At 38.1% G+C, this 24,375-nt stretch overlaps 1 protein-coding gene across 1 annotated transcript; it reads right to left on the bottom strand.

The window, feature by feature from the left end:
* Positions 1–6,391: 6,391 nt before the first annotated feature.
* On the bottom strand, positions 6,392–17,398 carry cckar (cholecystokinin A receptor). The gene is made up of 5 exons (XM_039669215.2): positions 16,966–17,398; positions 16,470–16,721; positions 14,841–15,099; positions 12,576–12,703; positions 6,392–11,875 (listed from the first exon to the last, which is right to left on the bottom strand). Exons 1-5 carry the CDS (start codon positions 17,090–17,092, stop codon positions 11,304–11,306), a joined length of 1,338 nt encoding a protein of 445 aa, XP_039525149.2. The 5' UTR covers positions 17,093–17,398; the 3' UTR covers positions 6,392–11,303.
* Positions 17,399–24,375: the final 6,977 nt, after the last annotated feature.

Consider the following 24,375-nt stretch of genomic DNA (forward strand, 5'->3'; position numbering starts at 1 on the left):
ATACTCCAGCATTGTTGGCCTATAATGTAGTTTATTTTGGGAAAACTGTAACTTGAATGTTTCTGCAAAAAAAAAAAAAAAAACCTAAAAAAACTCTAAAAAAAAAAAAAATCACTTGTTGCCTCCACTAAATTTTTCTTTTCATCATTATCATTATCATCATCCGTATCTTTTTTTGTTAAAAATGGCTATTCTGTCCTTGACGGACACTTTGCAAAAATCTTCCATGTGGTAGTTTAACCTAAAGCTGTTGCACTCGGTTTCCCAGAATTCTCACGTCACGGTCTTCTTCCATTTTACCGTGTTCTTGCTTTTCAGAATTATATAAGCGCACACTTCCATTTGGGGGCAAAAGCATGGATGCATTTTTTTTTAACAGATATCTTGTTAAACGTTTACCAGCAGTCCATTTAATTTCACATATTTGATCGTTTTTCATTTGGCATTGTTGTCATTGTGAGAGCTTCCATTCAAGCAGTGTGCCCCCATTGTTATTCAAACGCTTTCCTTGATTTATATGGGATCACGACCCCAAAAAAACAGAAACAAGTGCTTTAAGCCAGTCCGCCTTGAAATGAGACAGCATCATTGAAACAGTTCCCACACAAACTAAAGAAAGCGATTAATTCAGACCGTAAATTCAGTTCGACTTTATCATGTTTTCGGCTGCACAGCACCAATATATCATCATTACTCATTTATAGCGAGAGCATTTCTGAACCGCTCCGTCATTCTGATTGCTGGCTCTGTTACACGTTTTGTTTACATTGTGGATTTGCTCAGCTTTACGCCCATTTTAACGTGGTGTCATGGTGGTAAAGTGTGTTATGTTTCTTTCTGAACAGACTAATTGACAATCTTGCTGTTTTTTTTTTTTTACAGTTTTTGAAGGTGTTGAGCTTTAGAATGAAGGATTTGTTCAAACTAACGTGTTGAGCTGTGCGTTTAAGTTGCACAGAAAATTGGAGGATAACAAAATCCATACATTTGCATTACATCATTTTTCTGTCAGTTATAAATCAGTGGAAGAGCTCGAAACATGTTTTTCATGTAATTGTCCAAGGCATACATGTAGAGGTCATGCGCTGAGCCTTAAAAACACATTTAATTGCAAATCCGAGAAAACAAATGTTTATAGTCAGTCAGTTGGTGTCATTTATGTCTATATGTTGGTTTTATTATTCTCCATTAACTTTGCTCTTCCAAAAACAACTTTTTATTTTTATGTTTTGCTTAATGAGCTCTGATCAATGTATAGGTGATATGCCAAATGTCTTATATATAAATGTAAGTATACTTACATTTTCATGCACTGCTTTTCAAACATGGCACCAGAGGCAGCTTTTCAAAGATATCTCAATAGTTAGACAAGAGAAGGATGGGAATAAATGATTATGTACTGTATAAAAACAGTAGTGGTTCTCTAGTTCCATACAAAGAGCTTGAATCTGTCCTAACGTTGTTTTGCTTTGCCTTTTGGATGTGAACATTTAAGCAAAGGCTTAAATAAGGCACAACTTTTTCTCTTTTGCCATCAGGAGAATTAAAGGGTTAGTTCACCCAAAAATGAAAATTCTGTCAGTATTTACTCACCCTCATGTTGTTCCAACCCTGTAAGACCTTCGCTCATCTTCGGAACACGAATTAAGATATTTTTGATGAAATCCGAGAGCTGGATCACTCCTGCATACTAGTCCATAGGCTTCTTGAGGGATTGAAACTTGCTGGCCTCAAAAAGTTATTAAAGACATCGTTAAAATAGTCCAAGTGACTTCAGTGGCTCAATCTTAACTTTATCAAATGACGAGAACACTTTTTGTGCGCAAAAAAAAAAAAAAAAAACAAAACAAAAAAAACCCAACAAAAAGAACTATTCATTAACTTCTTTCTCTGCCTCGAGTCAGATTACTAGTTTAATAGTGTAAGCTTCTGTTATTGTATGTCACACGCATCACACACATGACCAGCGTTGGCCAACAGTAGCTCTACGCTATCACAATACGTTAACTGACTAGAGGCGCATAGCTAAGGAAGTGAATAGTTGAAATAAAGACGTTATTTTTGTTTGTTTTTGCGCACAAAAAGTGTTTTCGTCGCTTGATAAAGTTAAGATTGAGTCACTGTAGTCACTTGGACTATTTTAACGATGTCTTTAATAACTTTGCCAGGCCGGCAAATTTCAATCCCTGAAGAAGCCTATGGACTAGTATGCAGGAGTGATCCAGCTCTCAGATTTCATCAAAAATATCTTAATTCGTGTTCCGAAGATGAACGAAGGTCTTACGGGGTTGGAACAATCATGAGGGTGAGTAAATACTGACAGAATTTTCATTTTTGGGTGAACTAACCCTTTAAGTGTTGTTCTGCATAGTATCAAGTTATTATGGCTCTGGGACAGTTTTAGTTTTGTAATTCACCCTTTCTACTGGTTTTGCACTTAGAGAAAACCACATTTGTCTAAATTAGTTGCTTATAGTCACTTTTCATGTAAAGCAATCCTGCTGTGCCTAATTTGATGCTCTGTGCTAGGCTTTTTTGTGTGCAGCTCATCGCTTTCACTTCAAGTTTGTCAGTGTCTCCCTCAGTCCCCCCTTTATTTCCTACTTGGTCTGTTCTAGTTATAATATTCAGAGGTATCAGTATGGTAGCAATCTCAGCCCTTAATGGGCCGCTGATGTTAGGATCATGTGCCCCAATGTGAAACAAGGAGAATCAGTTCCGTTTCATTCGTCTGTATGTTTGATTTTGTACATATTGCACCTGCTCAGTTCCATATGTCATTAAATAATAAAACTGCAATATTGGCATACAAATCTAGAAATAAAAGTGAGATTTATTTCCATTTGTATATTTTTTTTCACAACTGCAACTTCTACAAAGGATCATGAACTGCATTTTAACCTATGTTCTCTGAGGTCCACTTATTAATCAAGATTTTTACATCACAAAAACATCCTAATTTATACGGTATTTTCTCGGCATTACCTAACCTCAGGATCTATTATTAGGCAAATAGTATTTTTGCACATTTTTCAAAACAATAAATGTAAAATTATGTTGTTGTTTTTTTCACTTAAGCAATAATCTGCCAAGTGTCAAAGTTCAGTGTGTGCTCTAAAGCATTCAAGATTTACAGTTGGAAATTTTATTTTCAGGTCTATGCTCAAAAAATGATGAAGGTGATTATAAATACAGTGTAAAAATAAATTAGTTCCATAAATCCCCTACAATTACAAGGTGTTAAATAAAAAACATTATCAAATTAAAATATAGTACATTCATTTAATTGAAATAAATTGCTGTCATTTTTGACCAGGGGTCAAAAAGAGGGTCAAGATGCAATTGCCTTTGTCACTCTGCTGGCGTGTTTTCCAATTTTTCGAATGCATCCGTCCCCGAGATTGGTTTGCAGTGATCGACCTGAAGGACATATACTTTCATGTCTCGATCCTGCTGCGACGCAGACCATTCCTGTGCTCAAGGGTCGAGACTATCCGTACAAAGTCTTACTTTTCGGAGTCGCGGAGGCTGCCATTGCTCCCATGAGAGAGCAGGGTGTTTGTATCCTCAACTACCTCAATGACTGGCTGATACTAGCTCATTCTCGAGATAAGTTGTGCAAACGCAGGGATTTGTTGCTCCAATTAGGTATTCAGGTCTGGGAAAAGATCAAACTCACCCCCGAGCAGAGGATCTCTTTTCTCTGTATGGAGCTGGATTCGGTCCAACTCACGGCACGCCTCACAGAGGAATGTATCCAGTCGGTGCTGAACTGCCAGAGTACTGTCAAGAGCAGTTCAGTGGTCCCACTGAAACTTTTTCAGAGGCTCCCGGGGCATATGGCAGCCGTAGTAACACCGCTCGGCTTGCTTAGTATGAGACCATTTCCACACTGGCTTCAGGGCCTAGTCCAGAGGTGAGTGTGGCAGAGCGGCACACTCCATGTGACAATCACTTCGGCCTGCTGCCAAACACTCAGCCCGTGCTCAAACCCTTCGTTTCTCAGAGCCGGAGTGCCACTAGAACAAGTGTCCAGGCAATGCTGTGGTCGCCACAGATGCCTCCAACACTCACTGGGGGGCCTTGTCCAATGGGCATGTAATAGCGGGGATCTGGACGGGCCCTCAACTGCATTGGCACATCAATTGCATCTGAGGTCGCTTAGCTCCACTTATATTCCCGGCCTACTCAATTGTGCGGATGACGAGCTTTCACGACAGCCTGTGGCTCAGGGAGAGTGGAGTTTCCATCCCGTGGAGGTCCAGATGATCTGGGACTACTTTGGGGCCAGTTGTTTTACTCCCTGACCGAGGGCACCCTCGGCTTGGATGCATTGGATGCAAGTATGTGGTTCCCTCAATGAGCCTAATTGCACAGCTACTGTGCAAAGTCAGGGAGGAAAAGGACCCACGTCCAGACCTCTGGAAACTCCATGTCTGTTCTACGTGTTCTACCTCAAACAGTCGTAGACACCATCTCTTCTGCGAGAGCACCCTCTACGAGGCATGCTTGCGCCCTGAAGTGGAACCTGTTCATTGAGTGGTGTTCCTCCCACTGACAAGACCCCTAAGGTGTTCGATCGGTTCCGTGCTTTCTTTCCTTCAAGAAGGGTAGGAGTGAGGGCTGTCTCTCTCCACCCTCAAAGTGTTTGTTGCCTCTATCACCGCATATCATGATCTAGTGGATGGGAGATCCGTGGGAAAGTACAACCTGATCGTCAGGTTCCTGAGGGGAGCGCGTAGACTTGAATCTGCCTTGCGTCCCCTCTATACCCTCTTGGGACTGATCTCTGGTGCTGACCGCACTGCAGAGTCCTCCTTTTGAGCCTCTGCAGGCAGTTGAGTTAAAAGTCCTGTCTTTAAAAACAGTTCTCCTGCTTGCTTTGCCCTCCCTCAAGAGGGTAGGGGACCTGCACGCATTTTCGGTCGACGAATTGTACCCAAGCTTCCTACCACTCCCTTCCGGGACCAGGTGCAAGCACTGCCCCCGGAGAAGACAGAGCCAGCCCTGGCTTTTTTCTATCCCATCCGCTCCTTGTACATGGACAGAATGCAAAGCCTGAGGACCTCAGACCAGCTCTTTGTCTGTTACAGAGGCTAGCAGAAGGGAAAGGTTGTCTCCAAGCAGAGGTTGGCCCACTGGATAGTGGATACCATCATCTTGGCGTATGATTCCCAAGGTGAACCTTGACCCCCCGGACTGCGAGATCACTTCACACGGAGTGTAGCCGCTTCCTGGACGTTGGCACAGGGTGCTTCACCGACAGATATTTGTAGAGCTATGGGCTGGTCAACACCTAACACGTTTGCTTGATTCTATAGCCTACCTACGTGTCGAGCCGGTTGCTACTTACTTGCTACTTCCATATGTCGTGATCCCTACGCCGATCCCATATGTGCATTCTTCCATGGTACGGCTCCCAGCGGCGAGCCCGTGTCTTTTGGCAGAGCTTCTTCTGCCGTCACTGTCATCCGCTCATATTTGTATTCTCCAGATTACCTGCCTTCAGGCAGGATGTGACTACCGTAGCGTCCCTCCTTCCTTCGAAAGGGCACGCTTTCCCAGTGTTCCAAGTCTAACTGAGTGGGTCTTGTGGAACAGCAGTGACTTCCCTGGCCTAAGCCCTATCCCTTCTCCCCCTCAATATAAGGGCGGATCAGTAGGCTTTTGTCTAGGTACTGGTAGGTGGTAGCACTAGGTGGCATTTAATTAGGATCTCAATCAGTCGACACGTCGACTACATTGAACGTGAGTGACTGAAAGGGAACGTCTCGGTTACTTATGAGTTACTTTATCACAGAATCGCCTGTATATGCATAACTTACTGAATGGACATGAATGTATTAGTTATTTGGCCCGTGTTTTTTTTCTATACTTGTGACTTTATGGCTTCTTGGCCATAAGTCAATTAGGCCTAGTGTTGAGCTCATTTTCATATTTAAAATAGAGTCCCACTTTATATTAAGTGGCTTTAAGTACTATGTACTTACATTGAAACAAATAATTTGATACAATGGACTTATTGTGTACGTACATGTTTTTACATTGTACTTATTTAAAAAATACCAGCATGTAATTACAGCTGTAACTAATTTATGTAATTAAATCTGTAATTACAAAGCTGACCCATACTTATACTTAAACCCACCCCTAAACCTTCCCATACCACCACACCTGTCCCTTACGTTATCCGTATCCCACCTCAATAGCAGCAAAAGTGTTTTACAAAACAGCATTAGCACAATAAGTACTTTGTACTTATTTTTCAATTTAAGTACATAGTAAGTAAAGCCACTTAATATAAAGTGGGACCTATTTTTGGTTTACAAGATACTAACTTGTAAAACATAAATGATACTTTTTCATGTTTACTTGTACAATTTTATTTTTTTTACTTTTCATGGATTCATGGACTCTCATTGTATAAAGTTTTATTTTGATAGGAGTAAAGGGAAAAAAAAGCCCCATTGGGGTGTATTTTTATCTGGCCTTATTGGCACACATCTAAATATATATTCATTTTACCAGCAAAAACGCTTCCTTTCATATGAAAAAAAATATGATGATCATGATGATGATGATAAATGACTTTAGCCGGCTTTTCAATGCTCCAATGGTTCATCAATAGGTGGCAGCAAAGGGAAATGTGAACCTTTTCTTTTCCCAACCCTCTTTCAAATTAGGACTTTTTGGTATACTTTTGCTCTACTAACACAAACACATTCATTTGTTTTTGTCTGAATGCATTTTACAGAGGTATTTTGAGACAAATCTAATAAATGTAAAAAAATAACACAAAAAACCCACCATAATTCATGTGTAAACCCAGTTACAGACCCGAACACAAAGGTGTAACCATAAACACTGAGACACATTTTAACACATTATATTTTATATGTCTTCCACAGAAGAAGGAAATTCATACAGGTTTAGAACCACATGAGGGTGAGAAAACGAAGACCGAATTTTCATCCCGTTAACCAGGTGCCTCCACCATATGATGCTAATGTAAAACATATCATAGTATATACAAGAGCATCCCATTAGCTTTTTTTTCTGTCAATGGCTTTCAAAATTATCGACTTCCTACATTCTGTCTCATAAAACAATAGAAACAATTGAAAAAGTCACTTTTATAATACATGCACTTCAGAAGAATACAGTGACGCAACTGAAATAATAGGAAAATTTTGATCTGACCCCCAGGTTGCATTTCATACAAAGCACTCCTAAAATATTCATTAAGATGATGTGTAAATCTCCCCAGGGTTTTGAAAAGTTTACTTTAATAAACAGATGTTTATTATTTTGGGTGGTTCAATTTCCTGGTATTTAGACATCTGACAGACGATTAAGAAGTTAATGTCAGTGTGTACAGACATACAAAGTGTTGCCAGTATCAAAGACCATGCGAACGTGTGTTATAACATCTTGGCTGATGAGTATGCTATTAAAGGAAGAAATAATTGTTTATTTTATTAAGAATGTGAGTTTTGACATATACAAATATTATTAACAAAAATATAGTCAATGACCATGCGTCCTGGGGAAAATATCCCAGATGTCAAAAGCAGCCTTGGGTAAGTTCTTTGAAGTGTGCAACAGGTGTTATAAGTCTCATGCAATGATAAGGACAGACTCTGTCACAGTGTACAAACATTACAGCTTTGCTAACACAAGATAAAGACATGCCTGTGTACTTTCCTAGAAGAAAATGGTTAATGCTACACATCTACCTATAGACACAAGCTGGTACATTTTGTACAGAGTTTACACATTTTTGCATGTTGTATTGGCAATGAATCCAAAGAGGTTTTGCTATTGCTGATTGTGTGTCATACATTTACAAAACAGAGAATCATGTGTGGTCATTACTGAAGCAGATATGATGAACAAAATATCAAATACAGCCCAGTGTACACTTTTAAACATCTGTAAACTGATCTCAGATATCTGATATATATACACTACCATTCAAACACATATGGACGGTAATAACTTTCTGTTCAGAATCCTGAAAAAAAAAAATATCACGGTTTCCACAAAAGTATTACGCAGCTCAACTGTTTCCAACTGTGATAATGTTTCTTGAGCAGCAAATCCACATATTGGATCATGTGACACTGTAGACTTTGAGTAATGATGCTGAAGATTCAGCTTTGCATCACAAAAATAAGTTACATTTTAAAACATATTAAAACAGAAAACACTTCTTTTAATTGGTAATAATATTTCACAATTTGTCTGTTTTTCTGATAAAATAAACACAGCCATATATAGTGAGCATAAGACTTCTTTCAAAAATCTTCCAACTTTTAAATGGTAGTGTATTTAAAAGCACTATAGACTATTCTCAAAACATCTGGATATTGCTTTGACTAACACACACACACACACACACACTGGCACATGCAAACAAATGAAGTAAAATACCAAGAAAAGCAAAGGAATTCTTTGTCTTCTATGTGAGCCAAAAAAATTAGAGAGCCATATTGACAAAGTTATTTATAAAGTCTTGTGTTTTATATAAAGCCCAACATTTATAAGTCATATTCTTAATAAGGACTGGACGCTACAGTCTTGCTCCATTTGATTCTGCTGTTTGTTTAAGAGTGACGTACTAAATAAGCACTGGATTCTGTCAGCATTTCGATGCTATTGGCAGCCATTGCTTGTGCTCTCATTTATCAATAGTCCAATGAGTCTCTTTTCAGCAAGCAGCCATTTTACTAAACATCACCAAGCTTCAGGCATGTGCACAGATAGACCCCAAGTGGCCTTTTGGCCTCTGACCAGGTAAGTGCCCTTTTTACACAACATTTTTTATTTTTTTTACTTTACTTATGCCCGTCACAATTATTCTCAATTAATTCTCAGCATGTGCCCAACAACTTATTCTTAAAGGGTTAGTTTATCCAAAAAATAAAAATTATGTCATTAATGACTTTCATGTCATACCAAGCCCGTAAGACCTCCGTTCATCTTCGGAACACAGTTTAAGATATTTTAGATTTAGTCGGAGAGCTTTCTGTCCCTTCTTTGAAAATGTATACGGTATACTGATCTTGTCCAGAAAGGAAATACATACATCATTAAAGTAGTCCATGTGACACCAGTGGGTTAGTTAGAATGTTTTGAAGCATCGTAAATACATTTTGGTCCAAAAATAACAAAACTACGACTTTATGCAGCATTGTATTGTCTTCCGGTTCTGTTGTCAATACACGTTCAGTGTTGACGTGAGACACTGCTGACGTCTATCTGGTGTCATTGGGGTGAATCATTAATGACAAAATGTTCATTTTTTGGGTGAACTAACCCTTTAATAAGCTCTGCAGGGAAGGCGAGCAGCATCTACATCTCCCGGACTTGCGTTCATACACAAAATGTATTATTTGTTCGTCGTTCGATAAACATTAAGTTTATTTTTAGACACAACATTGTCAATTTTAACTGTTTTTCCTCTATTTTTGCCAACAAACAACAGCAGTGTTTCACTTTCATTCTTGAATGATTCACCTTTTTTGAACAATGTGGGGAGTCAATGATTCAATGACCCATTCATTAACTTACCGGTCATTTACTTCTTTCATGAATGAATCAGCCGGTTTGAACGAATCGGTTAAATGGACGATGATTCACTTATTACGACTTGCTGCCATCTACTGTCTGTTTTAGTTTAACATATAATAGTATCATTTCATATTTCTATATTAGAAACAATAATCTCATTACATTATTTAGGCAATTGTAATTGCAGTCAAATGGATTTTTGATAAATGCTAAGAAGGATATTTTTTTAATACTGATTTAAGTTAATTGGTACAGGCCTATAAGGAATAGTTTTAAATAGTTTAATTTATTTAAAGAGCCCCTATCATGGATTTTTGAAAATGACTGTTCATATGGTGTGGAATATAGCTCTAAGGGAATGAAAACATCCTGCAAAGATATATATCTGAAAGTGCACCGTATATAAAGTTATTGTCTTTCAAAAGTGAGAGTCGACTCTGAGTCTATGAAATGAATTGTTTTTGAAACGAGTCATTAGCTGTTTCGTCGTGACGTAGAGAGGTCATTGGCCGCTCCCAACAACTGCACGCGCAGACAGAAGTGTAAAACTGAAGTCTAGTCTAGAACACATACAAATACTTCAGCTGAATAGCATCATGTCGAGAAGACGCTGTGTTCTAAAATGCAAAGACAGTCCAGCCACTTGTTTTCATTGCCCAGGGACGATCATGTGAAGAATCAGTGGTTAGAGTTCATATTTGCAACGATACCACAACAGTATAGCCCGAACCTTGTGTTCTCATCATTTTAATGACGAATCATTCTAAAACATAAATGAATTCAAATGTGAATTCGAAGCCGGTTGTTCCTGAAGGAGGGCTCAGTATCCAGTGTATATATGGATCAGGTTTGTCCTCCTCCGAATCACAATCTGTAAGTAATATTAATAATGTTTGCTGTTATGTTTTTTGTAGCATGCGCACTATAGTTAAATTGTGTTGTGTGTGTTGTGTACACTCTGCGCAACTTCTAAGCGGGGTAAAGTTAGTTTTGTTTTTGATATTCACCAGACATTCATTGAAAAATGGCAATTACCTCCTAAACGACTTAGCCAAATATGACTTCGCTCTATATAATAAACACTGTCCCTCAAAAGCCGCCGCAATGTGAGTTTCGCCGGGAAAGCTCGCTCTTGACGGAGACGCGAGTAAGGGACCGTGTGGAAAGACTTTTTCTGACACGTTTGTTCAAACACTAGATACAATTTTCAACACTTGACAAGCTATAATCCTGGTTATGGGCGTTCCGTTGCCGACAATCTCTGCCTACGGTTTACCAATAACAACTGACTGGGTCATTTGACCAATCGCCGCAGATTCGCGTCACTCAAAGGAGGTGTTTGGGAAAATGAATCGTCGAACGAATCATTTGGGAGTCGTTGAGCAAATAAGTTAAAAATAAATGCATATTATAAGACAAATAAAGTGTTTTTCATCCTTGCATGCACGTTAAGCTGTTTTTGGGAACTCTTTTTTGGAAATAGGAACATTTCAAAAGCTATGATAGGGGCTCTTTAAAAGATGATAAAAAATATGAAACATTACTTTTATATATATATATATATATATATATATATATTAAAAGAGGTTCTTTTTTAACTAGAGCACTTGCCTCTCAAAATGTCTGTGCACGGCCCTGCCAAGCTCTGAACGATTTTGATATCATATTGACTCTTTGGTAAACCAAAATGGCTTCCTACACTGCAATTTTCAGGGTCTGATGAGTATCAGCTACGCTTGTGCCGAGCCACGGGTACTGGTGTCAGTCTGCCTGGTAAGCGTTCCTGATGTGTGCGTGTTACCGTTGGTCTGTCCGGTTCCTCCAAACCGCGTTCCCAGCCCTCCGGCTCCTCTGGCGCTCCGTCGGCTGCTGCTCCTGCTGACTTCATCGAAATCATCCCTACAGCAGGTGAATGTCGCCAGAATGCCCTGTCTGAAGCGTTTGTTCATAAAACAGTAGACTATAGGATTGACGCAGGCGGAGGTGTAGGACAGCAAGTGGATGAAGGATATCGGAGCTCCTGAGAGGAGACGATCGGTCGAGCGTCTGTCGAAGGCTCTCCAGGCGTTGACGACGAAGATCGGCGTCCAGCAGAGGAAGAACAGCGCCACGATCACCAGCAACATGCGGATAACCCTTTTCTTGGCCATGAGGTTTGCTGTGGGGCTGTTGCTGCAAACCCTTCTCAGTTTGGATTTTGGGTTGCTGAAGATGAGCGTCACAGGTTCGGCGCGCTTCCTCTTAGATGGCTGGATGTAGCAGCCGTCGCCATTTTTCAGATTGGACGTGCCGTACTCTTTCTCTAATGAGCAAAGTGAGGATGAAACCGTGATTATTTGATTCAAGATAAAGCTGTTCTGTTTGTAATCCTAAAGCAGCTTCTCCACTATCTCTGAAATTCGCATATCATTTTCGCAGTTTGCATTTAGTGATTCACACTTTCATGTTGGTCACAAAGCAGACGTTACCCACCACTTCGTCAAAATGGTTAAATAAATGAATGAATGCAAAATAAATGTCTACCAATAGATCTGAAAGGAAAACATAGTAGGGCTAGTCGAGGTAAATAATTATTCAATAATTATAAAATAATTATTTCGCACATTATTCATAACCGCCCATTTGACAAAATAGCATTACTTTTAAAAAAATAGAATAACTATTACGTTTAAAAAATAGTTTTAGTGGAAAAATATTGTTAATTCTCATCTTTTCTCATAGACTAGTATGTCCATACTATATAGTGCGCTAAAAGAGTAATATGTCCGAATTCATCGAATTCCAAATTTCCTATTGTCAATACAACTTCACTTGGACGTTTAGGTGCTCAGAACTCTAATTTATGATATTTCCGATTCCAATTGAAGGGCACATTCTGGGTTGTCCTACAAATTGACTTCATGACTAAACAACTCAATTTAAGAGGCTTTTATACGATAATTACACATTTGAAATATTAAGGTCAGGAAGTCTATGATTTTTCCCTTTGTTTCCATTTGTACCTTTGTTTGACTTCCTATTCGTCATTTCAAACTTGACTCCCCTGTAAAGTTCGAGTGAGGTGAGGCCATAAGCTGTCATCATTATGATCCCAGGCACGAGAAAGAGTATAAGCAACAGGAAAACATACCTTAAAAGAGAGGGAGAGAGAGATAAGTCAGTTGCAAAGTCAGACATGGTGTTGACCGTTCACAGCATTTTTTTTTTTTTATCTGAAAAGTGACCTTACGACGGCAAATGCTGGGTAGCTTTCTATGTTTACATTTACATGATCGATTACCCTCAAATTAAAATGCTTGTTTTTTGAAAAAAATGTGTTTTTTGTTTTTTTATTGTTTGTTTTTTGGTCAAGTAGAATTTTTGAAGAATCTTAAAGCTCTTTTACATTCACTATTTCACTTCCACCTTCATTGGTTTGTAGAGTTTTTGGACCACATTCACAATTTTAGTGGAGCTTAAAGGCTGGAATACATAATCCAGTGTTTGCCCTGATTTGTAGTCTGGTGTTGTTGATGCTACTTTACTTGCTGAAAATCCGAGCCAATCTGCAGATTTTTGGGAAGTCGGGGTTAACAGATTTCCACGAAAATCTGGTACTATATGATTGGGCGCACACTCCAATTTTTGGAGTGACTATTTTTCTTCAGACTATGAACAGAGCCAATTTTAAAACAAGTATTGTTTTAATTTGTCATGCGTCGTGCTTTAGCAATGAGGCACACGAATAAGAAGCAGAAACCAGTTATAGAAGCATTGCTAATGTTACTGTCTGAAATATCGAACCCATGAAGAGGAAACAAATGTGAAGCTTTGGGGGTTCTGATGGACTCGATCTGCTATATCTGTGTTTTGATCATCGTTCTGAACCCCATCTGGACAAAGTCTTTGACAAAAACCTGATTTTCTCAGCTCTTTGTTCAAAATGTTGCTTTTTTTTTATTATACTTACCCAGATTCAAGTTTTGATAGATTTTTGTTTGTTTATCTCTGTTCTTTCTTTTTATATTTATATATTCATAAAACTAAATATTCTGGGACCATAAAATCTGGTGCAAAAAATGCTGGTGATGGTAAGAATATATATATATATATATATATATATATATATATATATATATATATATATATATATATATATATATATATATTAAAGTATTTTAGCTATAAAAAAACGCTGACAGGGAAAGAATGAAACTAAAGCTACATTTTTATATTAAGTACACAAATGAATACCTCATTTTTTGAATCAAAACATAGTAGCATACTTAAAGTGCAAAACTAGTCAACTATTAGTATGACGTTAAGTTCATTTACAAGAAAACTCATAAGTATACTTGCAGTATATAACTACTAAACTAGTAGTTTACTAAGAGTATACTTCAAAGTGAACTTTCATAAATTAAAAAAATACCTATTAACTAATAAACTACCAGTATACCTATAAGTTCACTTGTAGTTCCAGTATAAATTAAAAACAGTAAACTAGTTGTGTATTCAACGTTTACATTTAAAGTATACTTTTATACTCTAAGTGGGCCAAATTAATTTCAAGTATACTACTTGTACATTGATATCAGTCAACTTACTACATAAGTAAATACTTAAAAGTATACTTATTTATTTGTAAGGTTTAACATACATGATCATACAAAACCTATTGAATGAATAAAAGAGCAGCATGTATTTTTTTTTCTTCCATAGGAAAAAAGTGTCTTTACAGTTAGTGCAAATAATCATGCTGGCAACGTCAATTTTCCCTCCAATGCTCTGATGTTTTACCTTTAGTAGAAACATTACTTCATAATACTTCTATTTACACTTTGTGTGAATAGCATCTGTCCCTATTTGCATTTATAAATAGTGCAAGCAGTATCTACCACTATTTACACACAGTATAAATATAATCAAGTTTTTTTTACTCTTAGTGTAAATAACTGCTGCTGAAAACATAACAGCATACAGAGTGGGAACAACATGACGATAAATTATGACAGAATTTATCTTTTTGGTCCCTATTCCTTTAAAGGGATAGTTCACCCTAAAAGGAAAATTAACCCATGATTATTCACCCTCAAGTCAACCTAGGTGTATCTGACATTCTTATTCCAGACGAATACAATCAAGAGTACTTAAAAAATGTCAGTAATTAATTAACAAAATGTGAGTAAATCATGGGCTAATTTTCATTTTTTTTGGGTGAACTATCCCTTTAACACCTTATCCTCAAACAGAGTAAGACCTACACAGACAGTCCTAATAAATCTTACCAGGTCTGCATGACATCACTGGGCCAAACCAAGCGGCACATGTTGCCTGTGCTGTTGTTACTGCGCATGAAAGGCACCAGGGTGCTGCCTATCGGATAAGGCAGCATGAGCAGAAAAGACACGACCCAAGTGGCTGTGATGACTCTTGCAGCGTGGGACTTCGTCTGCCAGGTACGGGACTTAAAGGGGTTGCAGATGGCACTATAGCGCTCCAGAGAGATGGCCACAAGGTTAAACGTGGATACGCTCACCGAAATACCTGTGTGTTTGGACACACAGAACTCAGTTGCACATACAGAAATAAATCTGGGCTTGTTAAAGTACTGATTCATACATCTGTGTCTATAAACAACAGTAAACACAAAGATGAGAACAGACCGGAAAACTTCATAACAAATATCTCTACGTCCTGATAACAAAGGCATGAACTGTTAATAAACTATATGGTGTAACACTGCACCCTCTGCAAATAGTAAGAAAGCAGTTAATTAGACAGCAATGTTAACATACACGCGGTAATAACAACAGAGCACATAAATTGCGTCAGCTTTATCATGAACAAGTATTACAGAATCCCACAAAACAAACACATAAAACATGCTGATGCTTCAAATAAAGAGACAGTGGCATTGTCTAATTACTAAACTGTTTACATGGCACATTTGCAGCATCTGGAGAAGTGTGCAACCAGCTGGCTATAAATAGTTTTCAGAATTGTTACACAATTCAACAAGTCATAAATATGATTTTAAAATGGACGTGCCTTCCAATAAAGTATAATCACAAGGGTGGAAAAATAAAATACTATTGTTGTTACAATTGAGGCTTATAATAGAGTAATAATAATAATAATAAAAAACATTTTATTTCTATTAGTGCAAGCTTCACTGTGTTTGTGGTTTTCATTTACCCCCTTATAATACCAATAATAATACTTCTCTAAATCAATATTTTTAGTGACCTTTTATAGTCTGCCGCTCTCTTGTATAATGTTATCAGATTTTCCTTTTTTAAGATGCCGATCAGAGAATATTAGACATTCTTACACAGAAGTCTATCATGATACTCATACTCAAAGTAATACAGGTACAATGGTAGCACTTTATTTTACAGTCTTGTTCCGAATACGCACATACGAATTACAATAACTGAGTTATAACTAGGTACTAACCCAGTACCTAACCTTAATGGATGTAGTGAGTGACCTTATATTACCAGTACTTCGAGTGTAACCAGTTTTGGTACCATAGCAAAAACAGTTTGAACTATTATATACATGGGCTACAATATAACAGCATGTAGCCAGATATGATATTTTTTTAGAGAAAAAAAAAATAGGCTAATAGTTTGAGGACCTGGCACCACTGTCATCACAATTAAACAACAACAACAACAAAAAAAAAATATTCTGAGAAAGTTCACATATTAATTTTAAGTTGGACTAATTGGAACTGAAAGTCTCCAAAAACTAAAAACTCATTTTTTTTTATTTCAATGAACTCGAATTTTTTTAAGGCAACCATGTAACTTACTTTTTTTTAAAGTCAAACCAACAATATTACAGTGTTTTTACTATCTGACAGAAGAAGCTGCAAAAAGTGAAGTGCGACAAATATCAAAATGACTCACCCATGAAGTACGTGGCCACTTTACACATGCCGCTGCCGAAGATGAAGTCCTTCATGAGGTTGGGGATGAGTGTGAAGGGCATGCAGAAGACACACAGCATCAGATCACTGACGGCCAGAGACAGCAGGAACAGATTGGTGACCGTCCGCATGCGCCGGTTCCGCACCAGAACAGTGATGATGAGGCTGTTCCCTATGAAGCTCAGGAGGAAGATCAACACATACAGCACGATCCTCACGGTTTGGTTCATATCTGACAAACAAAAACGAGAGCACGAGATAAGAATACCATATTTTACAAGTTTTAACAAGCAGTTTGTGTGTCCTTTGAACAGACTCATGACGAAACTTGTTGGTTCGTTCACACATCTCCCAACACAAAATGCCTGCGCTAATGCAACTAAAGGCAATAAAAGTAGGCCTACATAGGCTATAAATGTAAATATATGTAGGTCTATATAAAATATAAATGTATATAAAAGTTGTTGTTTTTTTACCTTTTGGTTCGAACGCGCTGTCACTGTCATTTTTACATTCCGACAAATTACCGATTCCTAATCCACATAATATTTTATAAATATCAGTGGAATTGATGAGCATATCTTGAATTGTAAATGTCTCCATGTTTGTTTGTTGTTTCTGATGATTTCCCGCTTTCCTTCACAATATAGATATATATCCAAATTAATGTTTCTTCATCTCTTGGAGGTAGAAGTACAGCAACATTTGCTGACACATAATGCCACAGTGCTCCACTCTATAGTAAGGCACATGGTTTTACCTTAATTCACAAGTAGCCTAGCCTATATATTCAAGACAAAACTGTTACGAGATGTCAAACGCAAGAAACAACATTAATAATAATAACAAAAGAAAAGAAAAGAAAATGGATAATGTCTACGTCCAGGACTGTATCTCGTCAAGTGCTGCAGCTCAGCTGTGATGTGAAGTAATGCTGTTGATCAGTGCTATGCTGTCGTCCAAGAACAGCAAACCCCGCCTTCACTTTTTAAAAAAACACCTTCTGTGAATATGATATTGGCTACACCCCAATGGCACTAGAAGTAGGCTAAAGAAAAAAAAAACTTTTTTTATGAGAAATTGTAAAACTGTTGTATAATATAAAATGAACCATAAAAAAAGAACACATAGCCTACCGACAATAGCTAATTTAGGCTAATAATAATGATATTGTTGTTGTTGTATTTATTTTAGTTATTAACACCAAAAATGTAATATGTTAATGTGTTTCTTATTCTGCTGGCAACTCAGGTTATGCAACTCAGATTTTCCCCTTTAAAAAAATGTAATAATAATATCCATTACATTTTGACACCACACAAAACATATTTCGGAACCTTAGCTTGATAACCCCTTTTTTTCTTTTGTAGGCTACACAAATTGTAGTGCTGACTCTATTCAAATGTCAGTTTTGTTTGACAATCAACTCTAGATATTGAAGGTTAATGATTAATGGTGATGGGTGCCTAATGATTTACACTAACTGTATCCCCTTTTACACTTTCAAAAATATATTTCATATGATTTAAATACTGTTTTCCTCATAGTGGTTAAATAAGCAAAAAAAAAAAAAAAGTCCAAAAATGACTGGTATTACTATCTTTCATGGGGACATTTGGTCCCCATAACATTGCCAGGACCACCACAGACACATAAACACACACTCAATAAGACAAGGGGTTTGGAAGATGGATGGATAGATGGATTTATTTATTTTGGACACAAGTCATGAAATGTGCTATAGCTCTATTTATTATTTCACATAACCAAGCAATACAAGTGAAGTTGTTTGGGTACTGTTTTACTATTCTGATTATTCTGAAAGAGATTTTAAGGGCCCCTTTACTGTCATTCACTGACCTCTCCACACTGAACAAAGAACTCATGCTCTCACACAATTTAAACAGCCTGGAAGATGCTTTATAGCTTTGGAAAGAGATCTGCAAAATTAACAGACTTTAAATGGTTTGTTTTAGCTTTTACAACCCATTGCTTAACCCTTTTAGAGTACCGTGTGTGTATAACTTATAATATCCAAGGGTTTGCAACAACTTGTCAACTATTCTACAACTTTCTAATGCCTCAGACCTTTGTTACGTAAGTAGTTGTGGATAAAATTATTTCTTTTGTGCTTGTTGATGCGAAAACCTTTAATACTGACCTGACAATTCACACACTGACGTCACATTGTAAAAAATCAGAAATATAGCCTATGATTTATTTTCACATGAAAATGCTCCAAATCAGACTTTAAAATGTCAGTTTCAATGTGTTTGGGTTGCTTACACTGATAGACCAAAATCCGTCAAGTATCAAAAGAACAAAAATCACTCAGCTGTGTTAATGTCTGCTGCATGGACATAGGCCTACTCTTTTAAACTCGGCATGAAATGGAAGTTTTGGTAATCTTTTCTTCCCTATTGTGATGTATATCCAAGTGAAACAGCTTCTCAAACAAGAAAAAATGTAGAGCAGGACTTGATTGTGTCCATGGGAAATTGATTCTTGGATGGTTGTGGTTTGGTCCCGTCCTCGTGCCAGTTAACATCGTCAGAGAAGAGAAGATGGAAGTTACTTTGATGAAAGATTACATGGCCACATGATAAATTACTTTTTAACCCCCATTGCAAATCAGGTTGGCAAAATTTTGAGACGTACAACTTCCAGAAGAAAATAGCGTTAGTTTCCAGAAGAAAATAGCGTCACAGTCCACCTTATTTTTGTTAAAAAAAAAGTTATTAATTTGTAATTTTGACATCATTGTTAACTCTGGAGTAAACCATGATGTCATCGTCCAGCTTAATATCTCCAAATAATCAAGCTAAGCAAATCGCAACAAAGGTGGAAAAAGGCAGTTCTCCTCTGGCCAGTGAACGAACAGTGTATGATTATGATTCAGGCAGCATTACAGTCAGAAGGCAGATTGGTTTGGAACAATTAGAATATTATCCAGTTCCATCTGGTTTAAGATCAGAGTCATCACACCGGGATGGAGACGAGTTTGATCAGTGGGTTTGATCAGACGGGTTTTGTCGTGTCGATGAGGCCTTCGATGAGAGTCTAGTTGACACAATCTCTGCTGACACTTCAGGGATGTGTTGTGGTCATGTCTAATACCCCTTTTCCACCAAAAAAAAAAACTGTTTCGGAACTGGTGCTGGTTCAAAGTTGGTTCGGAGTTGGTTCAACTTGCGAACTGCTTCAGAATCTATTTGTTTTTCCACTGACTAGAGCGCCCAGGGAACGACGTCGTTACGTCAGTACGTCGCCATACGTCTTAGCTAGAAACGCTTGCAAATACAACATTACTTTCGGATTATCTCTAACTCCAAGAAAGCTTTAAAACATTGAAATATGTAAGTCTTTCAATCTTTTCGTTTGATATGTATTTTTTTCTGATACGTTATCTGTAATTTCTTTCCATGTATTTGTTCTATATTGTGACTTTTCTTCTTTGCTTATAATGTCTTCAATAAAAAATTACAAAAATAGAAACGCATGCGTTAGCTTCAAGCATAACAATTACAAAGGCGGACTCCATCGTGTTTCTGCAAATGTTTCTCTTGGCTTTGCGATCCTTTATTATGGTCAGAAAAGATGTTTAGAACACATCTAAACCCGCCTCAGCCCCTGGCGTAAGCATGACCTGGTAAAAGAACGGTTCTAGTCCAGCAAAGAGTTGGTGCTGCTTTGGAACCAGTTCTCCTGGCCGAGAACCGGTTCTTTGGCTGTCGAACAAAGAACTGGTTCGCGCGCAGGCACCGGCTCCGAACCTGCTCTCAAAATGCTTTGGTGGAAAAGTGGCTTAAGTGCTGGTTCTCCATCTGGTCTGGATACGGCCCAGATCCGGCTGACTACATACGTAATGCACTGTAGTCGTGTCTAGGTACAGGTCTATACATGTACTTTGCAACTACAAGTCAACTGTCATTAAAGTGTTAGTAGACTATATGCTTAACATCTGCTAACACTTTATTTTGATGGTCCCCTAACAGATATTCTACTGACTGTAAGAGCCTGCTATACTAATTCATATAGCTCAACACAACACATTTCAAGTGGTTTCCTCAAATTCAACTGAGAATGCTACTTTTAATGACGTCTGCAGTCTCAAAATTGTTTAACCCCCTGAACAGGTTTAATCCCTCACAACAGCACACATTTGCAAAAGAGGTGTTGTCTCAAGGGCTTCATTAGTTGCACCAGGTGTGCTTGAGCTAGAACACTTTAAATATCTGAACTGGCTAGGTTTGTTGAGCGTCACATTTGACTGATTGTTAGAAATATGGCTAAGTCAAACGAAAGTCCAGAAAATTAAGAGAATATATCATTCTTCACAAACGTTTGGAACAGGATACAACAAGATGGTGAAGGCACTAAGGGCCCTACTTTGCACCCGACGCAAATGACTTTATATACAAACGCAGGTCTCATTCCTATTTTGCACGCGCGTAAAGCGGGATTATTCCCTCCACAGACGCACGTCGGTAAACTAGGGAATGAACTTGCGCTCCCTGGGCGGATCGGCGCTAAAGGAGGCGTATTTCGGTGCAAACATTCCCTGGTGCTATTTTACACTTCCAGCAAACAATTGCGCCACTGACCAGAAAAAACCTGGTCTAAAGTCAGTGGCGTGTTGCGTGTGGTTCATAATGCTATTTTAAGCGCGCATGCTTGCCTATAATGTAGCGGGTACACAACGCGCATACACTGATTCTCTGATTCTCATCAACACATATGCAGTAGTTTTTATTTTTGCAAATCATACATTATAACAAGGAAAATATTAACACATGAGGGAAATCATTGTGGTTTACATGAATATGAAAAAAACCGAATTACCCATTTTTTAAAGGCTAATTGTAGTACTGGATCAGACCTGTTTGCCCAATAGCGGCAAGAAACATACGTATAGGCTATAATGTTTAACCGACGCTGATGTGCGAGAGTTTCTCCCATCCCCATTCAACGTCACCTCTCTGTCTTTCACTGTCCAGACAAGATCGTCTGTCTCATCGGCTGTGAACGCTCCTGGCGCACGCCTGGTAAACTCGCTGTTATAATCACAATCCATCATGCAACATGCGCACCTGTTCTTAAAGGGTATGTTGGATGGCGCTCGGATTGGTTTATTTCACATTACGCCCAAACCACACCTATGAATAATGAAGCTACTTCAGACCAACCCCTTTTAGATTGGTGCCAGGCACAAGAGGCATTTATCCCGCCGGGAAAATAGCAACAGCGCCGGGACCGCCTACAAAGTTACTTGCGCCATGAGCTTCCACACTTGCGTTTCAGATCGTTAAAATAGGGCCCTAAATGTTTCCTAGAGACACTGTTGAAAACATAGTTTGCAAGTTCAAAGATAAAGGACCAATGTTACCTGGACAGGGCAGAAAAGGAAGCTATCAATGGCTGCAACTAGATTTCTTAAAAGGCAGGTTCAGAAAAACCCTTGAGTGACTGCAAAAGACCTGCAGCAAGACTTGGTGGCAACAGGCACTGAGGTTTCAGGTTTCACAGTAAGGACTACAACACTACAGACCCCCAAAGTACAAGAAAAGTGTTCAAAATCACATAAACAAGTCACCGATGTTTTGGGAATCTGTTCTGTGGAGTGATGAAACAAAACTGGAAATTTTCAGCCCTATGGATCAGCAGGATGTCTGGCTGAAGAAGAATGGAGCATATGCTGAAGAGAAACCTTTGTCTACAGTTAAGTATGGTGGGGCTCTGCGATGCTCTGGGGCTGCTTTGCATCTACTGGCGCTGGCACCTGCACCGTGTGGAAGGCAAGATGGATTCATTGCAAATTCTAGAAGAAAATATCATGCCATCAGTGAGGAAGCTGAAGCTATTGGACCTTCCAAAAATGATCCCTAGCATATCTCAAATTCAAATTCAAATTCCACCAAGGTTTGGTTGCAGAAGAAGCCCTGGAAGATACTAGAATTGCCATCACAGTCACCTGATTTGAACCCCATAGAAAATCTCTAGTTGGATTTGAAGAATGCGGTTGCTGCACACAAACCCAAGAACGTTACTGAACTGGAGGTCATTGCTCATGAGGAGTGGGCTAAGATTCCTCAGAAACACTGCCAGAAGCTGATCTCGTTTGCAGAAGGTCATAACAGCTAAAGGCTGTTCTACTAAATACTAAAGATGCTTGTCATGAAGGGGCTGAATAATTTTAGACTGCATTAGTCATTAAGTCATAATTTATGACCTGCCAAAGAACAATTCCACCAGAGTATTTTACATGCTGTCATTCTTTTGAGCATTTTCATATGCCATACATCAAAATAATCCTTACTCTCCCAATTTGAAGGCTATGTTTTGTAATAAATCAATAGTAACTAGATAAATATCTCAAAAGGGCAATAAATAACGAAAAACATTTTTTTTTAAATTTCTACATATTTTATTCAATACAAAAAAAAGAGATAAATGTCAACCTCAAACTTGTCAACGTCAACCAAAAAACCTGCGTGAATTTTTTTTAAAACTATCCACAAGTTTCCGAGGGGCGCTCCTGTAAAAAAATAAAGTGGGTGAAACTTCCGGTGAGGCGGCGGAAGTAGCATTCCAATGGTATTTTGTGTGTTAGTTAGCGAAGAGGCTAGCTGTTTTTCTGAGAATTATTTTACTATTTAAAGACGCAAATCTTTATGAGAGATGTCGTTACGGAGCTCAGGGACAACATGTGCTGTTCGCGGTTGTATGTATAACCGGACTAAACTAATTCAGTGGCTTAAACGTGATTGTTTTGAACATAAGCTGAAAACGAAATCAGAGTGATCCTGCCAACGACTGTAGTTTCCATCAGCTCCCAAAAGACGACGAATCTTCCTGTGTAAATTAGTTTAAATTCTTAATATTCTATAAACTCTATCAGCATGTGATTGGCTGTTCGCTACTGATGTTACACCTAAACTCAGGATCAAAGCCTGTGTTGACAGAATCCCAAATGTGGCAGTCAATGTATTCAAGTTGCACATTCATTTATAATTTTGAATAAACTCCAAAGGACAATGACTAAGTGTGTATTTTTTATTTTAATTGTTTGTCAGCTCGCACAACTGTCTGTCAACATGCCTTGATGAGTATTGATTATTAATAATGTAATTATAATACTCCCATTCAACTACTGCGGAGGGTAAAGGTACTGTTATTTCACCCTTTTGAATTTCGTTGAGGTTGTGTTCCCACATCGTTAGCTAGTTTGGATCGCTATAACTTGAATGACTGTCAACTGTTGAATGAACGAGTGTCAAGCATGTCAAGTCGTGCTTTGTTTACTTCCAACCGGAAGTCGCGCCCACTTTTGACGCAAGGCCTCATGGGGCGTAGGAAACTTGTGGATACAGAATTGATTTGAGCTGTTTACATTAATTCGTTTTTAAGATACACTCATTTTTACACTCATTCAAAAAAGTTTTTTTTTTCTTAGAGGGTTAAATGTTGCATTTTCATTCGAATTTGGGAAAACCACTTGAAACATTTGTTGTGTTGAGCTATTTCAGTTTTGTTTGATTTGTTCATTGCAAACAGCTGAATGCCTCCAAATGTGACCATTATACTTGATTTGCAATGGGGGATCAATAATTTTGTGTACAACTGTTTTTATAATAAAAACTGCAACATTCCATGAAATAAGAATGGTCCATTTAATGGTGACTTTAATTGTTGTTCCGATTAGTAAAAAGGAGTTTACAGAATGTGTTTTAATAATTTGTAAGACTTCTTACTGACTATAAAGCTTGCCTACATAACATGCAGCTTTCAGACATACTTTACAACGTTGTAAAACATAAAAGGGCTTTAGGTAAGTGTTTTGAAGACGGCCACACGCAGGTTTTGTTAACTCAAAAATCTCTCTAGTA

Source organism: Pimephales promelas, chromosome 1 (genome assembly GCF_988280905.1).
Source record: "Pimephales promelas chromosome 1, fPimPro1.hap1.1, whole genome shotgun sequence".
NCBI classification, from domain to species: domain Eukaryota; kingdom Metazoa; phylum Chordata; class Actinopteri; order Cypriniformes; family Leuciscidae; genus Pimephales; species Pimephales promelas.

Coding starts and splice junctions, on each gene's coding strand:
- cckar (XM_039669215.2), bottom strand. CDS start 17,092: ATGGAGACATTTACAATTCAAGATATGCTCATCAATTCCACTGATATT. Junction 15,100..16,469: donor AGTGGCCACGTACTTCATGG/GTGAGTCATTTT, acceptor CCAAACACACAG/GTATTTCGGTGAGCGTATCC. Junction 12,704..14,840: donor AGTGATGTCATGCAGACCTG/GTAAGATTTATT, acceptor CTCTCTTTTAAG/GTATGTTTTCCTGTTGCTTA.